Source organism: Paralichthys olivaceus, chromosome 16 (genome assembly GCF_024713975.1).
Source record: "Paralichthys olivaceus isolate ysfri-2021 chromosome 16, ASM2471397v2, whole genome shotgun sequence".
In the NCBI taxonomy this organism is placed as follows: Eukaryota; Metazoa; Chordata; class Actinopteri; order Pleuronectiformes; family Paralichthyidae; genus Paralichthys; species Paralichthys olivaceus.
Genome location: NC_091108.1, coordinates 17,693,745 through 17,717,716, shown reverse-complemented (window position 1 = coordinate 17,717,716; position 23,972 = coordinate 17,693,745). Strand labels below are relative to the sequence as shown.

The window sequence follows — 23,972 nt, the reverse complement described above, 5'->3', positions numbered from 1 at the left end:
CCTCATCCTCTTGGTTTATGTGACAAGACAAGGATCAATGACATCTGCTTATACATAATTATGTAAGGTCGGACCAGACACAATGCCCAAGTTTAGATTTATGCTGTGTTCACGTGAAATAACAAACAAGTCCACTAGTTACAACACACAAGACATAGGTCTAAGACTTTTGGAACCTTTTTTCCAAATTTGTTTTTAATATGGAGATACTGAATGTACAGTTTACAACAGACAGACATAGACTTCTGATATACTGTATATAGTAACTTAAAGTTTTAGTAACTTTAGTATCTGAAAACATGGTACAGATAATACATTAGGACCAAACAACAATCAAAATATTCACAAAGCTGAAGGTCAAAGATCACACAAAGGACCATGTCCTCACTGGGTTCACAAACACTGCAGCTGTGCTTCTGGTTTGACAGGACAATAAAGTGAAAATTAAACCACAATGACACAAGGGAGGAATTTATCTGGATCACAGGACGGGGACAAAATACTTAATATTGCCTACAGAAAAAAATATTTATATCGTGGCCTTGTTTTCTCTTGCAAAGCATAATTCGGTTTTACTTGTTAAATTTTCTAATTTCCTTATATATCAGTTCTCTATATAATTGAAGACTGACTATAGACATGAAACAGACCCAGGTTGTAACATTTATCAAGAAATTTGGTTCACTTAAGCCTCCTTTGGTGCCAATTGGATCAGATTTGGTACATGACGTTGAGTACCAAAAGGTTTATATGATGACATAAACTTATAAAAAACTATTCTATAGTATACTCTCTGATGACTCCCTAATAAGCATCAGAATCTTTTTAATATGGTAAACCATTTGGGCCTATGGTAATTTCAAACATTATCTGTGAATTACTTGACCCAGGTCTGGTATGAAACACTGATACAACAGGGATACTCTTTCTTCATGTCCAAACATAGATTTTTTTCATGTTAGAATGTGCTTCAAACTATTAAGAACCTTAGCCAGCGTAGTGGTTCTCAAACTTTTTCTGGTATACCCTCCCTAAGTAGCCAAAACAAGTTCATACCTTCCCACTTCAGAAGTAAATAAGAATTGTAGGGCAGAAAGTAATAATTCAAGTTTTATTTTAGTGAAATACATGTTAATATGAAGGCATCAGCAACCTGACAAATGTTTTTTCCCCACATATATCATATATATTCCATTGAGTTTCACAACTAAGTATTTTCCCCTGGTTTTCCCCTGCAGTGCCCCACCCAACTTCCAGTTTGAGAACCACTGAGCCAGACAAAGGAGACAAAGGTAATATCACTTTTTTTAACAAATCCAGCAATAACTGGACTCAAAATGTTATTTCTTGATTTTTTTTTATCTTTATTTGTAGAATAGCGCTCTCTTTTTTAAACACAAGACCAAGTTGATTGACTCACAACTTTCACATAGAAACATATTTACTCTGACTATCAAACAGACTGGCTACTTGAAATGTGTTAAGGAAGCAGTACTACGCAAAAGTCCAAACAGTTTCACAAAACATAAACATTGATTGAAAACACCAAAACATCAGCCAGTCAATCACATTGACTTCAATTATAACCCCTCACTAGAATCTTCCCCAACTTCTTCAGAGACAATTGGATCCATTTGAGATTGAGCAGGGGATTTTGTTGACTCATTCTCCTCTTGGAGTCCAGTTGGGTCATCATTTGGCTCATTACTGGTGTTCAGGAAGGCTTGGTACTGATTCCAGAAGCCTGCTGAGCTTCTGGTGGCAGGAATGTTCAAGGAAGTCATAGATGTGGAAGAAGGTAGTTGGTCAGCGGAGGAACGACTAGTCCGGGCTGGTGGGCGTGATGATTTCGTTGCTACACCATGGTGCTTCATGTGCCCCTGAGAATTATTACAATTAAAATTATTTTAAGTGTAATGAACATTCTTGTAATAGGTTTACGGTTAGGCAATGTATAACTTTGAAATATACCCAATACATCATAGTGTAGAGGATAATCTACAGTTAATTTAGTCTGACATATAACTAAATCATGCATCTGATTTCGTTTAGTGGCATATGGACAAATATATCATCCAATTTCTATAGGTTCTATGATGAAAAGCTAAATACTATGATCCAATTCATTGTTTTAACCTCCTGAAACAAACTTTGTAATACAAAAATTACTCAGTTACCTTCAGTCCGCTGCGACTGGCATACTCTTTCCCACACTCAGCACAGCAATATGTCTTCTTCTCAGGACGAGACATTGGAGATGGCAGGGTTGGGGCAAGGTTGATGGGGACAGAAGCATCCAGAGCTTCACTTGGAGCTAAACCACTAATCTTAACACCTTCCACCCGGTCCTCCCTCCGATACGAACCAAAATGAAAGCTCTGACGTGTCTCCCTCACAAAAGTGGCAGCTCTCTGTGTTGCCCCTCTTAATTCAGCATCAATAGTTTCTGCAGACTCCAAATTTGAAGTCTTTTTGTGGTCCTCGTCAGGCACAGTTGATGGGTCTTGTTTTGGTGTTCCTAGTGAGGGAGAGTGATCTTTTTCTTCTTCCATGGGTTCTGGTGATTGGGGCCTTGAGGAGACTGAGATTGATTCCAAGGTTTTTGTCACATTAACATTCAGAACATCTTGATTTAGGGTGGGGTTAGAGGAGGTACAAGCTGAAGGGGTATCATGGGCGGGTGTGCTTTGTAAGTTGTCCAAGTTTGAGCTCGAGCCAAGAAAGGCATCAGAGGAGGTAGTTTCTACATTATCTCCACTGTCCTCTTCAATAGTTGTAATGGTTACTGTAGTTTTCGTAACACTGGAGGTAATTGGTGGTGGGGTGGATTTAGGAACAGCAGTAACTTGTTCAACTTGGTTATCTTGGCTAACTGGGGAATCTTGACCTGTCTGTTCGGAGGATGGCAAAGGGGCACTGACAGAAAGGACAGGGGGTTCTACACTGCCTGATGAAGGTGTTTGCATTGTTGGATTCATGAAAGGGTCAGGGCTAAGGTTGGAAGGGGGGATGAGGTCTGGGCTACAGGGTGCAGATTTGCTAGGATTCTGCTGGATGAAATCACCTGCTTTCATACTACCAGAGACAGGGACTGAGCCAACTGCTGGAGCTTGAAATTGAGAACTTGGGGCTGGGCTTTTAGAGTGGCCAGCTAGAGGGGGTGTTTTACTAGAGGCAGCATTTGGATCAGTGGACTGGGATTGGGATTGTGACAAGTTTTTGGCATTAGATTCAGCTGGAATTTCATGTACAGAATCGTCTGTGCCATCTGAGGGCAACTGTCCACCAAGATGCATACGGATGTGGTGCTGAAGCACTAGAGCATTAGTGAACTTCCGTTGACACAGAGGGCAAGAGTTCTGGACCCGTGCATTTGCTGGTCGAGCATGGTGTGTGGCCAGATGTGACCGCAGGCTGCCTTTAGTAGAGAAGGATCGTCCACATATTTTACATGGAAAAGGACGTTCTCCAAGGTGTGTTGCCTGATGCAGACGCAGTGCTCTGGGACAGCTCAGTACCCGTAAACAAACCCCACACTGATTGGTTGTCAGGTTAGCAGCTGGACCTGTGATGTTCAGTGATGGTAACATGCCACCCACCATGGCACTGGCTCCATTGCCTAGGGCAGCAACCATCTCATGGGTGAGATTTGAAATAGAAGCGGTGACAACATTAGAAGATGGTGGGGATGCCATGACATATGTAGTGGAAGTGCTGGCATTTGTGAAACGATTGTTGGCCGAACTTGCTGAAGCGGTAGCGGTACTGCTAGATAGCATCTCCAGCATGGAGGTGGCAGTAGAGGAAGAGGTCCATGGAGACGAGGAATGGGGAGAAGCCTTCTCTAGTTTCTCCACCAGCCTCTGCAACTTGGAGGTTTCTGATGTAGGAGTAGAGGAGGCCATGGAGGAAGGCAGGGAGGATGGAGTAGTGGTTGCTGCACCTGGGACTTTGGGAAATGAAGAAAATGGGAAAGAAAGCTGAGAATGGCTGGAAGAAGGAAGTTGGAGGGAGCCTGGAGAAGAGGGTAGTGGTGAGCGTAACAAGCTCAGGGCCGGATGGTTGTAGAGGGATGAGTGTGCAGCAGGGGTAGAGGAAGAAGTGGAGACAGATGGGAAGAGGAGCTTCGGCAGTTGGGCTAGCTGTGAGTACGCTGCAGGAGAAAGTATTGGGGCATGAGGTGGAGTGTTTTCATCAAAGTGCTGCTGCTTGGCACCCTTGAGTAATCCTGTGATGGTGGAAGATGAGGACAAAGAAGAGTTCGAGAGGAGGGAGGTAGCCAGAGAGGAAATGGAGGCTGAAGAAGATGACGGTGAGTGGGATGAGCCAGAGGCGATAGAGGCTGCTGCGGCTACAGCTGCAGCCCTATTCAGCTGAAGTAGAGAGTGGGAAATCAATGCCAGATCCACTGTAGGGGGCAGGGGTAGGGTGGAAGGGGCAGACCCTCCAGAGGCCCCCAGAGAAAAGTTACTGCTGGTGCCACTGACATCCAAGTTATCTCCACATAGTTCATCCTCAGGCCTTTTTCGCTTCTTCTGAATCATATTCATGCCACTACTACTGCTACCACTGCTCATGGTCTGCCCCATGTCTGATCCCCCAGTGGCCCCTAATGCAACCCCAAACAAAGAAGGTGGCAGGAGTGAAAGTGAGAGTTCTGGGTTCTGCTCTCGATGGCGTAGGAAGTGTACCTTGAGGTTGCCTCTTGTAGTGAAGCGGCTGAGGCACACTGGACACTGGTAGGGTCGTTCCCCTGTGTGTGAACGTAGATGTATTTGCAGGGCAGAGTCACTGCTGAACATTTTTCCACAAAAGCGGCAAGCATGTTGAAGGCGACCAGTGGTGGATGAGCTGGATAAAGGGGATGTGTCTCCTCCTCCAGAGACAGACTGCAGAGCATGTTGGGAGTTTGGGACAATAGAAACTGATGTGGGAAGAGATGAATTTAGGAGGGAGAGGCCACTGTGCCCACTCATTGATGTGGTATTTGTAGACTTCTCATGAAGGTAGCGGTTGGGCAGAGCTAAAGACAGGGCTAGTGGATAAGCGGAGGAAGCCATGGAGATGGCAGCAGAGGAGGTGGTTGAGGGTGCAGAGGAATGAGAGCTTATCGCCAGATAACTATGAGCCCCTGAAGTAACTCCTGTTCCTTCCATTTGGGGCTTGTGGGGCTGCAGGATTTGAGATGAGGAACTGCTGGCCTTTGTGGGTTTGTTGGCAGCCTGAGAGGGAAGTAGGGAGGAGAAACATGCCAGAAGAGGAGCAACAGAAGTGGAAGGCTGAGGTGGAGTTGGCAGGGAAGTTGGGCTGGCTGCTCTTTTGCCGCCTTCTAAACAGAGCTGAGGCAAGGGAGGGAGAAGATGCTGTGAAGGTGTGTCTATGGTATAGGAGGCTCCACCGAGGCGTAGTACCTGTCTACAGATTTCCTCTGTAATCTGCATCTGATGGATCTGCCTTTGCTGCAACACCCGTAGCTCTTCCAGGATCAGGGCAATGCTTAACTGGGCCCTAGATGGTGCAGCTGAGGCAGATGTCACTCCTGGGCTAGGAGTGGGAGTAACAGGACTTGGGGGACCATCAGGCACACGACTGGGGCTTCCAGGGTGCGGTGGAGGACATAGAGAGGCAGAGGATGATGAAGAAGAGGAAGAGTTTGTGGTGGTGGCTGACAGTCCCAACTTGGGAGAGGCCATGTGTGCACCTCGGGAAGAGTGGGTGAGAGAACTTGCAGAGGATGTTGGACTGCAACCAGATAGTTGAAGTGCAGGTGAATGTTGAGTTTGGGAAGAGAGAGAAGAGTAAGGGAGGTCAGTTGAGAGGTAGGGCTGTGGGTCTTTGGAGGGTTGGTGGGAGGGCTGGCTTGGTGAAGAAGATGACGGTGGACTCTCACTGGGTAGAGAGGGGGTCTGAGACCCCTTGAAAGCTGAACGGAGAGTAAGGAGCAGCTGGGAACTTTGAGGAGAAGAAGATTGGGAACACAAGGGAGAATCCGGGCTAAATGGTATGGACTGTGACTTCACTGCCAAGTTGTCATCTAGAGGAATTGAAAGGAGAAAATCAAAATGTGATTTCATCATCATTTACAGTGGCAAGATAGTATGTGTTAGCTAACAACTACAATCTTTTTGTGTGATGGTTTTCATCAATAATTTTAATTAGTAACCCACATTTCACTTCATAATCAAAAGATAGCAATGATAAGTAAAACATTTTACTCTGTGACTTCTTTGTATAGCAAATCGAAGCGTTTAGGTATTGAAAGGTGACTTTTAACCTAAAGGGTGAATTTCCACCACAGCTTTCTTTTCCTCTTTGTCCTGTCTGTCCTCATCAACTACAGCTTCCTCACCACTATCGCCACACACAAACACATACATGTGATGCATGAAGGCATGCATGTTTGCACACACACAGACACAGATCCCACTGGTCTGCAAAAAACACTGCTTAACCATACAGATCCTACCTTGTTTCCAGGGCAACATGCTCAAGACAATGGACTTCACCTCACCCCCTCACCCCCACCCAAATAAAAAATAAACCACGTCCACATACTAAGACACTCTTCCATCCTCGCCTCTTTCTTCCTCCATTCAATCTGTCTTTCTTTTGTCTCCTTAAGAGCCCATCCCCCAGTAACCCAATGGGGGGCTAAATGTTAAGTCCTGGTTGGGTACTGGACACTGTACTGGGTGCCTGATTGGCTGGTAGACTTGACCTTACACACATGGGGGTCACATTCCTGATATGGTTTAGGGCCAGGCAGAGAAAGAGAGGTGTCGTGCAAAGAAAACAAACAGCCCTGCAGACAGACATGATGACTCACAGACCATCACCAACTTAGCTCAGAAAAGCATAACGGGACACACACAGCATACCTGTGAATTCACAAGACATGGCCACAAAAAGAAAATGACTTTTAATGCCCAAGGTTGCTCATGCACATGTTAACCTACTACTGTTTGCTTGAAAGCTACAGTTTTATGACACACTAGGCACCCCATTCCTGTAACTGGAGTGTAGTGAATGAACAGACGTGAATACACACACACATACACACTTCTTCTTGGGTATGTTCATGCTTCAGTACCCAGCAACAAAGCTGAAAGGGGACAATGGGGCCTAATGCTATTGCAGTCAGAACACCTTTTTCAGTGCCTCTAAGATTCCTTTTCCTTGACCTTTTCGTCCTCATCTCTTTGCTTCTTCCAAAATGGTCAAATTCACTGTACATTCTTTTTCACAGATTTCTCTCTGTCAGTTTACTGTATGTCCTTGTATTCTGGGTGGTCTGTTTCTCTGAAACTGGCAGTGAGGAGGAGAGAAGACACTTGGGTTTTACAGGGCAAAGAAAGCTGCTAATGGCTGCCACCACAGAGAACAAATTAAAGACTCTGTAGGCCAGTAATTCCAACAAGCCTTAGTTTTAGAGCATGAGAGTAAAACATGGCCCACCCTTCAAATGCATATTGAATTTAACTGTTCAATAATCCCAATTTCTAAATGATTAAAATTAAATAAGCATCTCTTGATCAACACATCTAAAACAAACTGAAGTTAACATTTCTATTCAGATTTTAGACCTGCTATTTTCTATATGATGTTGCACAAGTCTTAGGTCAACAATTGCAATACAGTGCAAAAGGTTAAATCACCTGTTAAAACACTTTAACACAAATTGCATGTTGTGTGTGACTCCTATAAGGTCTAAACTAGTCCAATGTGAGCCCCATCAGATTGAATAGTATCCTTTTGAAATGTATTCTTTTGATGTATAGTCTATTTCTCACCATGCTCATGTATCCGACAGGCACCGAGGGTCAGGCTCATAAGCTGCTGGGGTCGTTTCTGTTTCCGACGGGACATGCTTCTGCAGGATGGGACCGAAGCAGGGGCGCATTGGCCAACACACAAGATTTATTCTGTCTCCCTGCACACTGAAAAAAGTAGGTATCTAAATTACTTCAAGGGAGAAAAAAAAGGAAGAAAATCTTTAAAGTATCATCTCCAGAAATGTCAAACTGGATGCTCCGGGTGGATGGGTCTCAGTAAAGCATGGTCCATGTTGGTGGCATTGTGGTGCAGAGAAAAGAAAAACAGGACTCAAGTGCCAAAGAGGCATGTGTGACAGTTTCTCTTAACAAGTTTCCCTTTTCTCAAAACTCACCGTTGGCCCTCCTTCTCTTCTTGACACACACACACACACACACACACACACACACACACACACACACACACACACACACACACACACACACACACACACACACACAGCTCACTTGTTCATCCACTACTTTGCATTCAAAAGGCGAGTGAACACCCCTTCTTTTCAGCCAAGAGTCCACTGCCTCTCTTCAGTAAACCCTAACGCATTGACGCTCAAGTTCATAATAGCCATCACTGCCTGAGCTCTGGATTACTGATATGAATCTATAAAATCTAAATCTCATTTTTCTGTGTGTAACAGGGGGAACTGTGCACATTGATGGGCCAAAAAGCCAGTGAGGCTCTGTTAAATGAATCCTGTTAAAGCAAACCAAACATACAATGTCACAGGCCACCTCCTCGCATGCACACACACTCTCCTATTCTAATCTGTAGAAGGTGTGTATTGTGTAGAACAGGCTGTATGTGAGCTCAGTCAAAATGGGGCGGAATGTGCAACAATGGCGTTGAGGGAGCACAGCTGAGTGCACATCACCCTCTCAGAGCCTCTCCAACACATAAGGCCACTGACTGGAGGCACAATGCTCCCTTTTCACCCGCATCCCCACCGCTCACCACGTGCAGGAGAGGTAGAGAAAGAAAGACATGGCCAGAGTGAGGAGGCAAAATCTTCTTTTTTTTTTAATCCGGGCCCTGCATGTGACACCCAGCCCCTCAACACCTCTACACCCACCCTCCGTCTCTCTAGGGCTTGGGCAGAATAATAAAATGTACCCGTCCTTTGATTCAAAGTCTAAATGTTATCTTATAAAAACAGGGCAATGTTGATGAGCAGCCAGGTGATGATTAGTCTGAATTATTTAAACCAGATCGTCCTTTCTTGGAAAGTAGAAGTCTGAATCATTTAATATAACACAAAACAGTTTAATTCCCATGATGATCATATATATGGACACACACTAAGAAAATCAAGCTGTGATTTCCGAACATTATGAAAGGATTAAAAAGAAAATCATTAGGCGATAAACATGCGCGTCATTGCGTAATCGATGATATTTGGTCAAATGGATAGAAGTTAAAACTCTAGTAGTTATCAAACAGTCAAACCTGAGAACATCACCGCTTTTTTTAAAACGATAAAAAAGCAGAAATCTATTGTGCCAACAAAGCATTCGTGTTTTTTCGTGCCATCTCGCCAGCGTGATCGCGTGTCCGTCGGCCGGATCGGTCATTTTCAACAATGTTTGGAAACAAGCGCAAAATACGGCGCTGGGATGCGCGTCCCCGCTACTGTACGGCGACCTGTTGCACGCCACGCGCGCTCCCACATCATAACAAGTTATGATTCATAAAATATTATGACTCCTCCGAAAAAAATAGTCCCGGATGTGCATTTCCCCCGCAGGCCGCTCGTCGCTGACAAGACCCCGTTAAAAATAAGACAAAAGCAACTTACCATGTTTGAAACGATGATTTTAGGGGAAGCGGTGGTCTATTGTGTAATGACAGGAGAGGGGGGAGAGAGAGAAGAGCTGGGCCGCTTATGCTGGGTGAGATCGGCTCCGTCTCTCAGCCGGGACACTGGCGCAGCGTTTCCCAATTGACTCCCAGGGATGCGCAGTCGGACAGCCGCATTTTTTTCAATTATTTATCTCCGTCGCAAAACGCGTTTGTGTCTCTTATGACAAAGGGTGATTATGGCTGAATGTATTTACTCTCAGTCCAGAGGCAGCAGCAGCAGAAGCGGCGGCACGCGCGCACACACACACACACACACACAGTCTGATCGCTACAGGGGGAGGATTATTTTTCTCGGACCGTGCGTGCTGCTCTTCCTCGTCTCTTTGTATTTGTCTGGGCCTGTTCCTGTGCGGCCTGTCTGTCTGTCGTCTCTCTGCGGCACTGTCTGTCTGTCTGTCTGTCTGCTCAGCTGTCTGTCTCCCTGTCGGTTATAATTAATGGCCCTGGCCGCCAGACGGTCCTCTGGGAAGCAGTGCGCACAGTTACCTCCACGTTGGAGAGCAGGCCCGGGGACACACACACCTCTGATGCTGGGTTGGGTCAGTCCGATGGGGAGTTCACATCTAAACAGGTGTGGACAGCACTGTGGTTACCCCACCTGTTACTAACAATATATCATTACTTCATATTGCTCATATTTTACTACTAATGATATTTACTGATCTGTCAGTGCAGATGGTTTCCATGCACAAATACAAGTTCATAATCATCACTTTGCCTCTTTTTGTGGATAATCCGCCTATTTATCCCTTACATCTTATATTCATATCATACTGTATACTATTGTGAATTTATACCTATATACATATAAACTTCTATAGTTGTATTAATTATTATACATTCCAATGTAGTGTACTATAGTGCGTATTTGTGTATATATGCATAGCACATAGCATTTTATATCCATTCATTTTGTATATCATACCATAGCTTTATATATATTTGAGACAATATATTGAAAATATGTAGAAATAAATGAAGACAATAGTTCATATTATAGCTACAGCATTCACCTTGAATGTCTTAACATTCACTTTTAATGGAAACACGACAAGGTCTTTCCATAGTATCAAATTATCACAGCACAGATTACCTCACTTCAAAGTCCCTTAAATAACCTTAATCCTAACCCTTATCTAATCCTGACCCTAGCTCAAACAGTATAGTTGACAGGTGACTAACAGTGACAGCACGTAAATGTACAGAATAAATAAGAACAATACATATATCACCATTTATGAATACAATGCAGTTCAAAGTGCTTTAAAAAAGATACAATTATAAATGAAATAAAATAATAAAATATGTAAAAGCTCACAGAGGTACACAGAGATACTGAAGACACTAACACATTCATTCACCCACCTCTTGATCTGAAGTTCTGCTGAACTGTATAAAGTGCTGCTCCTGCGCCTCGTGTGTGTGTTGCAGAGTGTTACAGAAGTTTGAGCAGGGTGCAAAGTGAAGAGCACTGTAAGGATTCAAGGATCCAGTTCAAAGATTACACCACACCACTTAATTCATCAACTAATAATGGTGATGTAGAAGGGGAAAAAACTGTTGTTTGGCCAATTTTCCACCTTGGCTTTATTTCTTTATTCGTCATGGTTTTGACTGACATTGGCTTGTTATCTCACAGACATGTGTCCTCCAACACTATGGCTGGCAGACACTGGGGTTTATGTCTAAGATCAACACGGCCACTAGGTGTCTCTCCTCGACATAAAAAAAAAAGAATCATGATTGATCATGATCATGTTGAATTAGTTTGATGAGTGCTTGATCATTTAATCATAATATCATACACATCACCAAGTGACAAAAAGTTAAAGGCAAATACATTTAAATTATAATATTGCCTCTTTAAAAGGATTTTAGACCTGTACATTCTTGAGCTGTGACTTTAATGCAAAACAGTATAATACAAAGTAACCTAATATCTTTGCCCATGACCTCCTCCCACCACAGTGTCACATGACCTCTGTGAGTCCAGTGCCATGGATGAAGCAGTTGGGGGAGGTGAATCTGCTGGGATTAGCCTACACGGTCAAAACAGTGACAACGCAAGCTCATCGATGGCCACAGTCTGCAAACACCAGGACTCCAACAGGTAACGAATCCCACTTTTACTTTTGATATTTATGTAGAATGACCATGAGATCCAGTAACGATGGACATGGGTGAGGTGGCTTTAAACATGTAATAGTGGAGCACATGCAGATTAATATAGGCCAAGAAGCTGTTAAGGATGATCTTCTGATCCCTTCACTGCAACAGCTTGGGTCTGAGTCAAGTTAACACTTACAGAGGGTCAGTGTTACAACCCCTTAGCCCTTACTGTGGTAATCAATAAGTCATAGTTTTCTTTTCCTATCAGTTAAATACTCTGTGTCCTTGTTTGTTTAGTAGATTGTATGTTTATTTTTCATCCAACTGTCTCACTAATTTACTTTATGTGTTGAAAAGATCCTGACTCGACATTAAGGTATTTGCCGACCATGTATTGTTGATGTATTGCCTGACACTAGATCATGAGGTTTTCCCAGTAATAGTGGTTACTTTGTTAAGTCTTCTATACATAGAGCGCAGCAGGAAAAAGCCCAGTAGACAGGATTACTGGTCTGAGTGCACAGTTGGAGTGAAAAAAGGATTTCCCATTTGCCATCAGAGTCTTATATCCTGTCTGGGCATCAGTGCTTCTTACATGGAACAGCACCATGCAGGGACGGGCACAGACATTTTGAGGGGCCAATAGGCTATAGTTTCCTGTAAGCAACAATATGATTTTGTGTCTCTGGTTCAACACTGTCATCTATATGATTGCCAGCCACAATATTAAAATCTTTGAAAAGAAACTCTTGACAAATAAATTTGAGCTGTGCTCATCACGCAAAGCATACATTTATGAAGTCAATTTAGCAAATTCAGACTTCCATCACAACGTAAATGTCTCTTTGGACAGTGACACATGATGAGGTGCATATAGGGCATCATATTTGAAAATATGTTATGACTGGATAACATCGTGATTTAATTTGGTCAAATTTTATCCAGAGAGGCAGCTCAGTCAAAGAGGGCAAACGAGCAGTTGCCTAGGCAACTTTAGTCAAGTATGTGCATGTCCATTGCACCACGTGACATAATTTTGCAATGATTGTCTTTCTTTTGGTGCTGCACAGACCTGTGAGTCCTCTGTGAGTTTCATTATGTGGTTTTGTTTGTGAAATGGAATTAAGTCTCTGTATTTCTTATTTCTCTCCTCTATAAATCCACCTGTTTGTAGCTTTGTGTGACAGAGACACACAAACACGCATCAGGGTCCTTTCTCCCACTCACCATGGCGTCCCTGGAGGAGGAGCTGACCTGCTCTGTATGCCGAGACGTCTTCAGCCAAGCCCACCCCCTGCCTTGCGGCCACAGCTTCTGCCCCGCCTGCATTCGCGAGGCCTGGAGCACCCCAGGGGAGGTCAAAGTTCGCTTCACCTGTCCCCAGTGCCAGGAGGAGCATGGTGAAGTGTTGTGCGACTGCTGCTCTCCTGAGGCAGAGGACGGGCAGCCGGCACTGGCCATCAAAACCTGCCTGAGGTGTGAGGTGTCGTTGTGCAAAGAACACCTCCAGCCCCATCTGGAAAGGCCAGCGTTTAGCACCCATTTGCTGGTGGATCCGCTGGGCGACCTCTCCCAGCGAAGATGCCCGACACACACAGAGATATACCGTTACTATTGTGCAGATGAGAGGGTGTATGTGTGCGGGGACTGTCTTCTGGAGGGAGGCCACATTCAGCACAAAGTGAAAGCACTGAGACAAGTGGAAGATGACCTGAAGGTGAGCTGGAGGTGTATTAAAGTGTGTTTTTATGTTTTTCTTGTGCAACAGTGTGAGGTTGCTGACATGAATGTGATTCCACAGGTAATTCTCCAGACGCTGCTCAGAAAAGCAGAGGACAAACTGAAAGATGGAGAGAGAATCCTCAAGGAGCATGAGAATGTTGATTCCACTATGGATGTAAGTGAAAATGTTTAAACCCTGCAAAAAACTAACCCTAACCCTCTTAGGAGGAAATAGTCCAACCTGTTCTCCCCAAGTTAAGAACCACAAGGGATCCCAACTTTAAACCTTTTCATGTATAACCCTCAGACTGCCCCTACTCTATTGATGCCTTTATAGTATGAATTTATGAATCAGTCACAGATCCGGCACCAACCACCAGCTCCTCACCTCTGTTTGCAGGACTCCCTAAAAAAGGACGATGCCCAGGTGGAGCGGCTGGGCTCAGACCTGCAGGTTCAGGTGATGAAGCTGGTGGTGGCCCTGAGGGACATCACCAAGAAGGAGAGGCAGCAGGTCATTGATCGTGTGCATCGGGACTGCTCCAAGGTGAGGGACGACATGAGCCAGACGCTGAGCATCCAGCACTACCTGGTCTCACTGCTGGCAGAGACCGACCCCTTTCTGCTCATCTGGGTAAGAACAGACCCTTGGTACATTAACGGTGTATTGTAGTACTTGTAGGGTAGTCTCATGCAGTTTAGCTTCTAAAAATATCTCAACAGCTATTGAGTCGATTGGTATTAAATTTTGTATAGACAAGGGGTTTGTATATATTTATACATATTTATTTGTATTTATAGCCATTCACACACTCATACAGTGCATTTATGTGCAGCACTTCAATCACATCTAACATATCAATCACACACTAGCAGCACAGCCATCAGGGGCGATTTGGGATTCAGTATCTAGCCCAAGGACACTTCAGCACATGGAATACGGAATCACACCACCGGCCCTTTAGTTAGTGGACGACCTGCTCTCCCTCCAGAGCCACAGTCTCCTGTATATACATGAAGTAAAGTGTATACTGACTTTAGTTATCTGCCTACTTTTCCTTTTAGTGCCAAAGTTTTCACTAATTTTGAGAAATATCTACAAAATCAATTGGTGCTAAATTTGGTACACACATTCATGGTTCCCAGAAGATTGTCCCAATGACTTTGGTCATCTCCAGACTTTTCTTCTATTTCCACCATGAGGTTGAATTTGTGGTTTTCAACAAGAAATATTTGCTGGATTGCCATAAAATTTGTTACAGACATTCATGATCCCCTCAGAATGAAATATAATCTTTTGGATGATCACTTAACTTTTATTCTAGTGCAATCATTTCATCAATTTAAATCCAACTGGAGAACTTTGTTGCAGCTTTCTTGTGTTTTTATTCATCCAATACCTTGGTTTCTAATGAAACACCAACAAAAATAATGGCATCCCCATTGTTGCACTTTCTGTTCAGTGCTTATTAGCAGATGTTGCTAAAATAAGATAGTGAACATTATACTTATACTGTAATTGTGAGGATGTCTGTATGCATCAGCATGTAGTTCTAACTACCAGTGTGCTGACAAGAAGTGTTACAGAGCTTCTAAAAGAGCTGTAGACTCTTTGATAAAGATATTGTCATCAAAAAGTTAATCAAAATTATTACTTTAAAAAGTATGCAGCTGAGCCATGACCTTGATTTTTTCATGCTGTCAAATCGAATGCGTCATTGAATAGAAGATATATTTTTATATCTGAATGAGGGTTTAAAATTGGGCTAGTTTGCCTTTTTATCCAGCTGAGCTAATTCTCTCAGCAGATGAATTGTTCAATGCCATATTTTTCTCAGTTGTCCTCGACTCCTCTTTCCTTAGGCATTTCAATCAGATGACACAAGGTAAGTCAAGAACAAATCGGTGATGATGCATATTTAGATGTCCTTGAATGTTTTTATGTAGATATTTCATACACATTATGAAACATAGGCGTGTGGGCGTGTGTGTGTGTGCTGGGGATAGATAGACAGTAAGAGCGTAAAAACAGGATAGATGGAGTTATTACACAATCCTTGAATCTATATGTCCTAATTGCTTTAAATTAAATTTTTTCCCCCACTGTACTTTTATGTGTTCTTTTGTTGTAGGTTACTCGCTGACCTGAGCAGCCCACTCTTTGTCCCTGAAACCATCACTCTGGACAGAAAACATATCTTGGAGGACATAGAGAGCAAGTACCGAGAGTTCATCACCTCCACCCTCCGCTGCCTCAGTGAACTCAAGAGGGAGCTCTGTGAGTCACACAGGGGGACACACACACCACCCATCCCATTTACATTTATTCATTAAATGAACAGTTCAGGGAAGTTCACTGATTCACTTTCTTGTCCAATGCTGTGACAGGATTGATACCAGCCTCGTGTACCGTTTAGCTTAGCATAAGGACCAGGAGCAGAGGGAAACAGCTAGAAGGGATTTGTTTGAATATAACAAAAATACACCCATCTGGACCTCTAAAGCTCATAATACATTATGTCTTGTTGGTTTAGTTCTGCACATGACACTTGTAAAACCTTTGGTTTTGTATGATTCAACAAACAAGATACAATGTGTAAGTTAGGGAACTTCATAAGTTATAACTGTCGGACAGAGCCATGCTCGCTGTTTCCTTTGCCAAGGTTATGTTCTCATTGCTATTTATCTTTAGCAGGATTAAGCAAAAACTCCAGAACCATTAGGAACCCGATTAATTTTGGCATCGATATGGACCAAGAGTGGGACCCAGGATTTTTATTTAACATTGCCAGATAGGGCTTATTTCTTTTACATTTTCAATGAGTTTCCTATGGAATAATTCATAGACCTTGATGATCTATGAGTGTGTGCACTTTGGTGCAGCTTGGTTGAATGAAAGGGGGCTATGCCTTCGGAGGTTTGCACTCTCCTGAATGTACTTCAAGTCTTTTCCCTGTTTGCTGTTTGCAGGATTACTTAAACTACTGAATTGATTTCATTGATACTTGGTTGAAGGGTGGGGTGTGGGCCAATAATAAACAACTCATAAACTGAATCTGATCAAGGAGTGGATCTGGATCCTGGATTTTCTTTTCCCTCTCTTGAACATGTGGAGGGTGTTGGCAGTGGTATGCGTTCTCCTCTTAACTTCATATTTAACAGATAAGTAGAAGAGTAACTTTGATCTTCACATCTAACTCAGCATGAAGCAATGTAGCATACATGTATTTCCAAAATTATTTTGAAGAATTAAATCATCTTTCAAATATTTATTTGTTTTGTACACTCTAATCTGACTTGATTACTACAAGTAGTCTCCACTGTGCTTTAACTAGACTGTGTTTATGGATGTCTGCATTTCAACAATATGAGGCCATTAACTGGAAATATTTCTGAGTTTTCAAATAGTAAAGAAAACTTTGTTGTTTCCAAGAGCAGTGATCAGATTATCTATTACTCACCAGAACCAGAGTTAACCAGCAAAAATGTCCACAAATGATATAATTCAAGCAACTAAACACTAACAATTTTTATTTTATTTCCCTACAGTAACCAGTCCTTTGAGTCTAGACACAAACTCTGCCCATCCTCTCTTGAGCATCTCTGATGACCTTCGCTCAGTGACGCGAGTTAAAAGCCGCCTGCCCTGTGCCACCCACCCTGAACGCTTCGACCACTGGCCACAGGTTCTCACCGTCCAGACCTTCTCCTCTGGGACTCACTATTGGGAGCTGGAGGCTAAGGGATTCTGGGATATTGGCGTCTGCTACAGAAGTATTGGACGGAAGGGGAAAGATGACAACGCCTTTGGGAACAACAAGGTATATGTGCCAACATGCTGGTTTACTTGATAGCACTTACATTATGTAAAGGTGATTTATGTCATTTTCAGCTACAGATTCATTGTTTTCCACAAACAAATATAATTAGTGGAATCCTCTAATCCCAGTTGTATTTGTAGTACTACCACATTTCTCATGAGATTCTTTTGGCATCACTTTTAAGTTTATGTTGTTTGGTTAAAGTGACTGTTTTGACAGTTTTTTCATAATGCATTGTAAAAATGGAGTGGAGTAAAGAGTGCAGATATTTGCTGATATATGTAGTGGAGTACCTGAAAATAAATCTACTTGAGTATAGTGCAGATACATGAAAAATGGACTTAAGTACTGTTAAAAGGTAATTGTGCTTAGTTACATCCCACCACTGCATACAGAATTTATGAATTTAGAATGATCTAAAGCAACCTAATATCTTTATATATTTATTTATGTTTGCATCCAATATACAGTTGTAAAGAATTCCAGTCTTTTTTCCAAGTTATGGCTGTTATACTAAGGTTTCAAAGTTTACATGACGCCGACGATGATGAAATACTAGATGTGGCCCCTTTAAATATGATCACAGAGTATCTATGTCTATTTGACGCTTTAGATTTTAGGTTAAATGATCCGTCATTAAATTACCTGTGTCAAACCTGCAGGTATCATGGAGCTTGACACAGCAGCATGACAAGAAGCTGGCCGCCTGGCACAACCGCAGAAAGACCCGCCTATCGCACCAAATGACCACCAACCGAGTCGCCGTGGCTGTGGACTACGGCGCAGGAACCATCACATTCTCTGAAGTGGGACTATCCAGCCACCTGACGCACCTCCACACATTCTCCACCCTGTTCACTCAGCCCGTGTGCTTGGGCTTTGGACTCTACAAAGCTGAGCTCAACAGCTGCATCTCTATCGTCAAAGTCTGAAATAAAGGAGAGGCAAAGGAGGCCTGAGCGAAATACTGCTGGCACCTGCACTGGTTTGATGTAGATAAACACACTACAAGACAATTTAGTGTTGATTCATTCCCTAAGAAACACAGGATTCTGCACTGTACTCTGAACTTTTGCCAACTGGTCTTCCAGTAGCATTTCACTCTAAACGGTGGTCAGGCGATTCTGACATGGAAATATTTTCCAAAAGAGAAGAGTGAGAATGTTAGTAAGTGGGAGAGAAAATAAAGACTCATGTGAAAAAGGACAGAAATAGATTTTCATATCAAGACTGCAAGGTTATTATGTGCTTTTCATTCCTTAGTGATTTAAAAAAGCAAGTGACTGGCTACTAATAATACACTAATACTGCCAGTTCATTGGATACACCTCAATAAAACACATGCAGTCAAATACAACAGCCCTTTAATAAACCCTACAGTTGGACTGTTCCTGTATTTGTTGAATGAAATTTAATTTAACTTCATGTTCATTTTGAAGGCTCTCCTTCATGGTGCTGTTGAATTGTAATGCATCAGGAGGTGTTTCTAATATTTAGTCAACCTTCATTGATATAAATGGGGGAAAAATTACATGTGAGAATTCCTGTTCTGCTGCGGTGCACGGGCCTACCTCTGTTTGACTGAAAACTTACATTCGATGTATTCTGTTCATTTGGTGAATTCATGTCTAGCTGTGCCTATACATTCCTCACCAGGCTGTTGAACAATGTATAATCCAGCCTTATATCTGCTATAGATAATTAAAATAGTTCCCCTCGAGGTATAAACATTTTTATTTAAACCACGGTGCACGAGCAACATTGATTCTTTTTAACTCAGTGTGAAGACATAGAGGAAGGAACCCCTTGATTTGTAAAAAACTGCCAGTCACTCACCAACTGTACACTTGGAAGCGTCTCTGATGCCCATATTATCACGCCATTTTCTTTATTTCACTAAAGGTGAGTGGGTGGATGAAACATAGAGGGAGAGAGAGAAGCAGGCGGAAAGGGGGGCTGCTTGGAGAGAGAGAGAAAGAGAGAGAGAGAGACGCACCTTGAGAGATAGAGGGAGCAGAGCGTACTCTGGTTTGGTCTCGCTCATACTGACAGCGGAACTGTGAGAGAATATGATAGAGGAGGAAGAGAAGAAGGATTTTTGACCATTATAGTCACTCAGCTGGGAGACTTTTCACCTGATATGGAATACAAGATTGTGCAGATGGAAACAGGTGATCCTTTCTATTTCTAATTCACCTACAATTCTAGAATTGTTCAGCACAGAGCAAACGGGTCAGAGCATGTTATAGCACTTGTTTAAAGTTAATATTAGATGATAATAGATTATTTTGCATTTATAGAAATCAACCTCCAGACATTGTGTTTGTGTGTGTCTTTACGAATGAGATTTATTTAAACATGTGCTAATTTTAATCAAAGATACATTTGTGTTATTTAAAAATGAATCTCTCAATTATTATTTGAATCTGCTGAGGGCAAAAGTGACTCTATTCTTTAGATTTTATTCCTATGATTAAAGACAAAACAAATGAACTTTAATTAAAAGCTATTTTCTAAGTATAACTAGTGAATGTGTAGGCGTGAAACAAAAGCACAAGTGATATAGAAAAAAAAGAGTGTGTGTTGTGTGAGGCGATAGGGGGGTGTGAGGGAGGGGGGTATGTGTAAATGACAGATGGTCACTCAGTGGAGTTGTTCCCCCACTCCCTCTCTCTTTCTCACTCCCTTCTGGGTCCTGCATCCTTCTCCTGTCACCCCTCCAGAATCTTACCTCATCATGTTCTTTTTTTCTCCCCTCACCTCTCATCTCCTCAGCTGCTCTTACATCCTCCTCGCCACCATTTACAGTCTGAGCTTGGATCTTCACTCGCTGCGCCCGTACCTTATCTCTTATATCTCTTATATCTTCAAACATTCTCTCTTCCTGTCCCCAGACATTTCTTCTCTTCTGCCTTCTTGTCTTATTTTTTGCTGAAGAAATCAACTTGAAAATACTGTCGGTGACTGTCTCTCTGGCCCCGACTGACACAGCACATTGGGCACTCAAGAGATTTGGGATTTGTGGGGCAGACAAGAAAACCAGAGAGAAAAACAGAAAGGCTGTGATTGACAGCAATGGCCAATGAACCATTCTGAATTTCATTTGAATATCATTTCAATTTCAGATTTTGCCACCTTGATGGTGATAGTGAAAACTGCATAGAGGTTTAATCCAACCAACTCTGAAAAAACGTTTTGTTTTTCACCATAGCATGTTCGTTTTCACTTCAAATAGTCCAAAGTGACTCTTTTTCATAGCATATTTAATCAGAGATATTCAGCTGAACTGCCCAGCTTCAGTCATGCACCTCAGGTCACGCCACGTTGACCTCCTGCTACTGCTGGGTGTGCTCCTTTTGTGGGGACCTGTGGGGTCTAGGGGTCAGAATGACACAGAGCCCATCATCCTGGAGGGGAAATGCTTGGTAGTATGCGACTCCACTCCTTCATCCGAGCCGGCTGGTAATGCCCTGGGTATGTCAGTCCGGTCCGGCTCGGGGCGAGTGGCCTTCTCCGCCAGCCGCCAGACCAACCACGAGCCCACGGACATGAGCAACCGCACCATGATCATCTACTTTGATAATGTGAGTGAGTGACTATAGATTTTTGTGTGATTTCTTACAGTATGCCATTGTGCATTTAAATGATTAAATCAAAATACTTTAGACTTTGTAAAATACAAGGTTGAAAGTAGAACAGAACAACTGAATGGGATCTTTTCATGCTGAAAAAATGCAGATCACTAAGCTGTACTTCAAGTATTTTTTTTGAAAGAAGTCTGACAAAAAGGAAGAATGCATGTTGCTAGGCTGAATATCTACATTTCATTGACTTCTTGAGCTATTTCTGTAAAAGGACATGTAACAATATGTTTCAGTCGTTTGGGAGGAGTCTGACTCCTTAGACAGAAATAATGACCCAAGTGACCCTGGAGTGAGCAGGAATGTCTTGGAAGTCTTTTGACAATAGGCCCACTGTTTGTCACTCGTCTAAAGAGCTTTTTTTGTCCCCTAATACCTTGTAGTGCCGTTTACTGTTTCATGTGAATTGTCATTTATCAGATTTTGGTGAATGTCGGTACTCATTTCGACCAAGAGAGCAGTGTTTTCCTGGCACCAAGGAGAGGAGTGTACAGCTTCAACTTCCATGTTGTGAAGGCCTACAACAGACAAACTATCCAGGTACAATTCCTCACTACATATAGTTATCATTCCAGCAGATCAACATGGACGCTCTAATCCTTTTATTTCGTCTGCTGTAGGTCAGCCTGATGTTGAACGGCTGGCCGATGATTTCAGCTTTCGCTGGGGACCAGGATGTGACCAGAGAGGCGGCCACCAACGCCGGCCTGGTGATTATGGAGAAGGGGGATAAGGCCTATCTTAGACTGGAGAGAGGCAACCTGATGGGAGGCTGGAAGTACTCCACCTTCTCTGGGTTCCTGGTCTTCCCCTTGTGAGGAAGGTGGATGGAGAGCAGGTTGAAGCTCCAGGTGGGTGATAAGAGAAGAACTGGACAGAGCAGGAAAGGGGGGAGAGATGGAACGAATGGACACAAGGAGAGAAAGAAGTAGAGAGGTTTAAATCTGTAACTCACTAAAAAGCGCATGAAAAGTGTGTTTTATGCAAAATGCAGAGATGATTGTGCAAATTAACATAATTTTCAAATGAGAAAAAAAGAGGTTTGTCTATGAATTTGATTTGCTATGATTCTGTGCATAAATACTTGATGTTATTATTTAAGAGATGTTTCCATTGTGATAAAATTATAACATAGCCATGTGCAATGTGGGCTTCTGTGCAAAGACTAGGTGAGAGCATCTCTTTTTTTATTCAACATGTTTGAAACACTGCTGTGCTCCACATGGCATCTTGTCTCGCTTACAAACCTGCCAAACGTACCTTTAATTCTGCTGTGTTGTACCACTGATGCTCCTCTATATGCCTGTTACTCTCCTGCAAAAGTTTATTTACACAGAAATTTATATTAAGAAACGTTAAAATAAAATCCTATGAAGTTCACTGAGTATTTCACTTTCAATACTTGTACTGGAATGCATTCATTGTCAGGTATTTCTTTCCACACACAAGATTCTATGAATCACTGCTACCAGCTTACATAAATAACTTTGGGTTGATTCTGTCGCATGCTATAGGTGTGACAGTTAGATCCTCTCATACTAAAGAATATCTCTCTCCTCCCTCTTATGGTACTCGCCACGGCAGCTGTTTGTAAATATAGCTCTCACCAGCAGAGTTGGCGTTGGTGTGGACCAAGCAGAGCAGCATGGGGCAGAGTGTATGTGTGCCGTATAGCGGATATTCCTCACAGGGCAGCAGACAGATGGAGGCTTTGGCGAGCGGGCAGGCTCATCTCTGCAGGGCTGCCATAGATAAAGTGTGGGGTGCTGTCACATGCAGTCAATTACGCCTCCCTGGTTCATGACCATCACCTCCCTCTCTCTCTCTAACTCACTTTCATATACGATCCCACACTATTTGCATCATGCTTCTATGATTTCGGTATGAACCGGTGAGTATTTCTAAAAATGGAGAACAATGACATTGATTCATGATGTCACAATAATATGAGGAAGCTTTAATGGTAACAGATGGGAGACTATGTGGACATATTGTTGCACTTCTGACCATAACTTTAGTTTCTGTACAGAAAATGAGGGCTTACCTAATACTTTTAATTCCTTATAATATATTGACTTATGATAAATACATTTTATTCCATGTAAGATGAAATGCTAAATATAATATGAAACTTAAAGCTGTACATGTACATGCTGCGGTGCCCCTGATCTCACTGTACCCGCAAAAGCAACAGGATCCCAGTGCAGAAATTGGCTAATGCTAATATCATTAATCAAAGCTTAGTAGTTTGGGAATTTGCTCAACTAAAATAAAACCAGTTTATTTTCTATGGGGCGTATTCCTAAATTAATTGATTTCACCATATTACCACACAGCAAACCTGTAGGAATACACATTGTGCGAAGATGCACTTTTGCTCAGATGACACCAAGAAATTCAGTCCAACTATGTTTAAAATTAAACCTAGAATCTACCAAATGGATTTTTTTTCTTCATTTGAGGTGACTCAAGACCATGATCACATGGTTGGGAGCACAAACAATGGCCAAACAAATGTTACCTGAAAAAAAGGAAGGACATTTCTCCCGGTGAGAACGGATTTATTTAAGCATATGGTTGGTTTTGATCATTCTTAAGCAGATCCAGATTCTCTATATTTGATAATGCTTACCGTCTTAAAATATGGTAATCATCTCCATTTGTCATCAAAAAGGTTACTGATCTTCTAGTTTCTGAACAGCTCTTAATATTTTACAATCACCTTTGGGATTCTTCTGTTATTCATTCTAAGTAAAGCCTGCCTGTACTTTTGTTTTACACAAAACACGTACTTCTCCAGTTTAATCTCTTGTTTGAATTTGTACCTCTGAGCTCACTCTGCCACTTTGGAATGAATTGATCTTTCGGCCTCTGTTCAATAGTTTCAGCTGGTTGATGTTGCCACACTGTAGTGTGAAGTAAGACACACCACAGTGGTCCAGTAAATTGTGTGCAATCACACTTGTTTTATGCAGACTCAGCAAGTAGTTGC

General features: G+C 42.5%; 3 protein-coding genes across 5 annotated transcripts; 2 read left to right on the top strand and 1 right to left on the bottom strand.

Moving 5' to 3' along the window:
• Window positions 1–164: 164 nt before the first annotated feature.
• sall2 (spalt-like transcription factor 2) lies at window positions 165–9,764 on the bottom strand. Of its 3 annotated transcripts, XM_020104441.2 has the most exons (4): window positions 9,623–9,764; window positions 7,791–7,937; window positions 2,178–6,034; window positions 165–1,880 (listed from the first exon to the last, which is right to left on the bottom strand). In XM_020104441.2, exons 2-4 carry the CDS (start codon window positions 7,864–7,866, stop codon window positions 1,581–1,583), a joined length of 4,233 nt encoding a protein of 1,410 aa, XP_019960000.2. In that variant the 5' UTR covers window positions 7,867–7,937; window positions 9,623–9,764; the 3' UTR covers window positions 165–1,580. The 3 variants fall into 3 exon arrangements, with proteins under 3 accessions (XP_019960000.2, XP_019960016.2, XP_069367121.1); XM_020104457.2 differs by lacking the exon at window positions 9,623–9,764 and having other exon boundaries at window positions 7,791–8,004; XM_069511020.1 differs by lacking the exons at window positions 7,791–7,937; window positions 9,623–9,764 and adding an exon at window positions 6,467–6,583.
• A 1,896-nt stretch (window positions 9,765–11,660) lies between these two features.
• Window positions 11,661–18,406, top strand: trim110 (tripartite motif containing 110). The gene is made up of 8 exons (XM_020104644.2): window positions 11,661–11,797; window positions 12,971–13,513; window positions 13,598–13,693; window positions 13,919–14,152; window positions 15,382–15,404; window positions 15,651–15,796; window positions 17,068–17,339; window positions 18,002–18,406. The coding sequence occupies exons 2-8, from the start codon at window positions 13,025–13,027 to the stop codon at window positions 18,269–18,271; spliced, it is 1,530 nt and encodes a 509-aa protein (XP_019960203.2). The 5' UTR covers window positions 11,661–11,797; window positions 12,971–13,024; the 3' UTR covers window positions 18,272–18,406.
• A 2,094-nt stretch (window positions 18,407–20,500) lies between these two features.
• On the top strand, window positions 20,501–21,942 carry cbln12 (cerebellin 12). Its single transcript, XM_020104795.2, has 3 exons — window positions 20,501–20,923; window positions 21,401–21,520; window positions 21,601–21,942. Exons 1-3 carry the CDS (start codon window positions 20,642–20,644, stop codon window positions 21,796–21,798), a joined length of 600 nt encoding a protein of 199 aa, XP_019960354.1. The 5' UTR covers window positions 20,501–20,641; the 3' UTR covers window positions 21,799–21,942.
• Window positions 21,943–23,972: the final 2,030 nt, after the last annotated feature.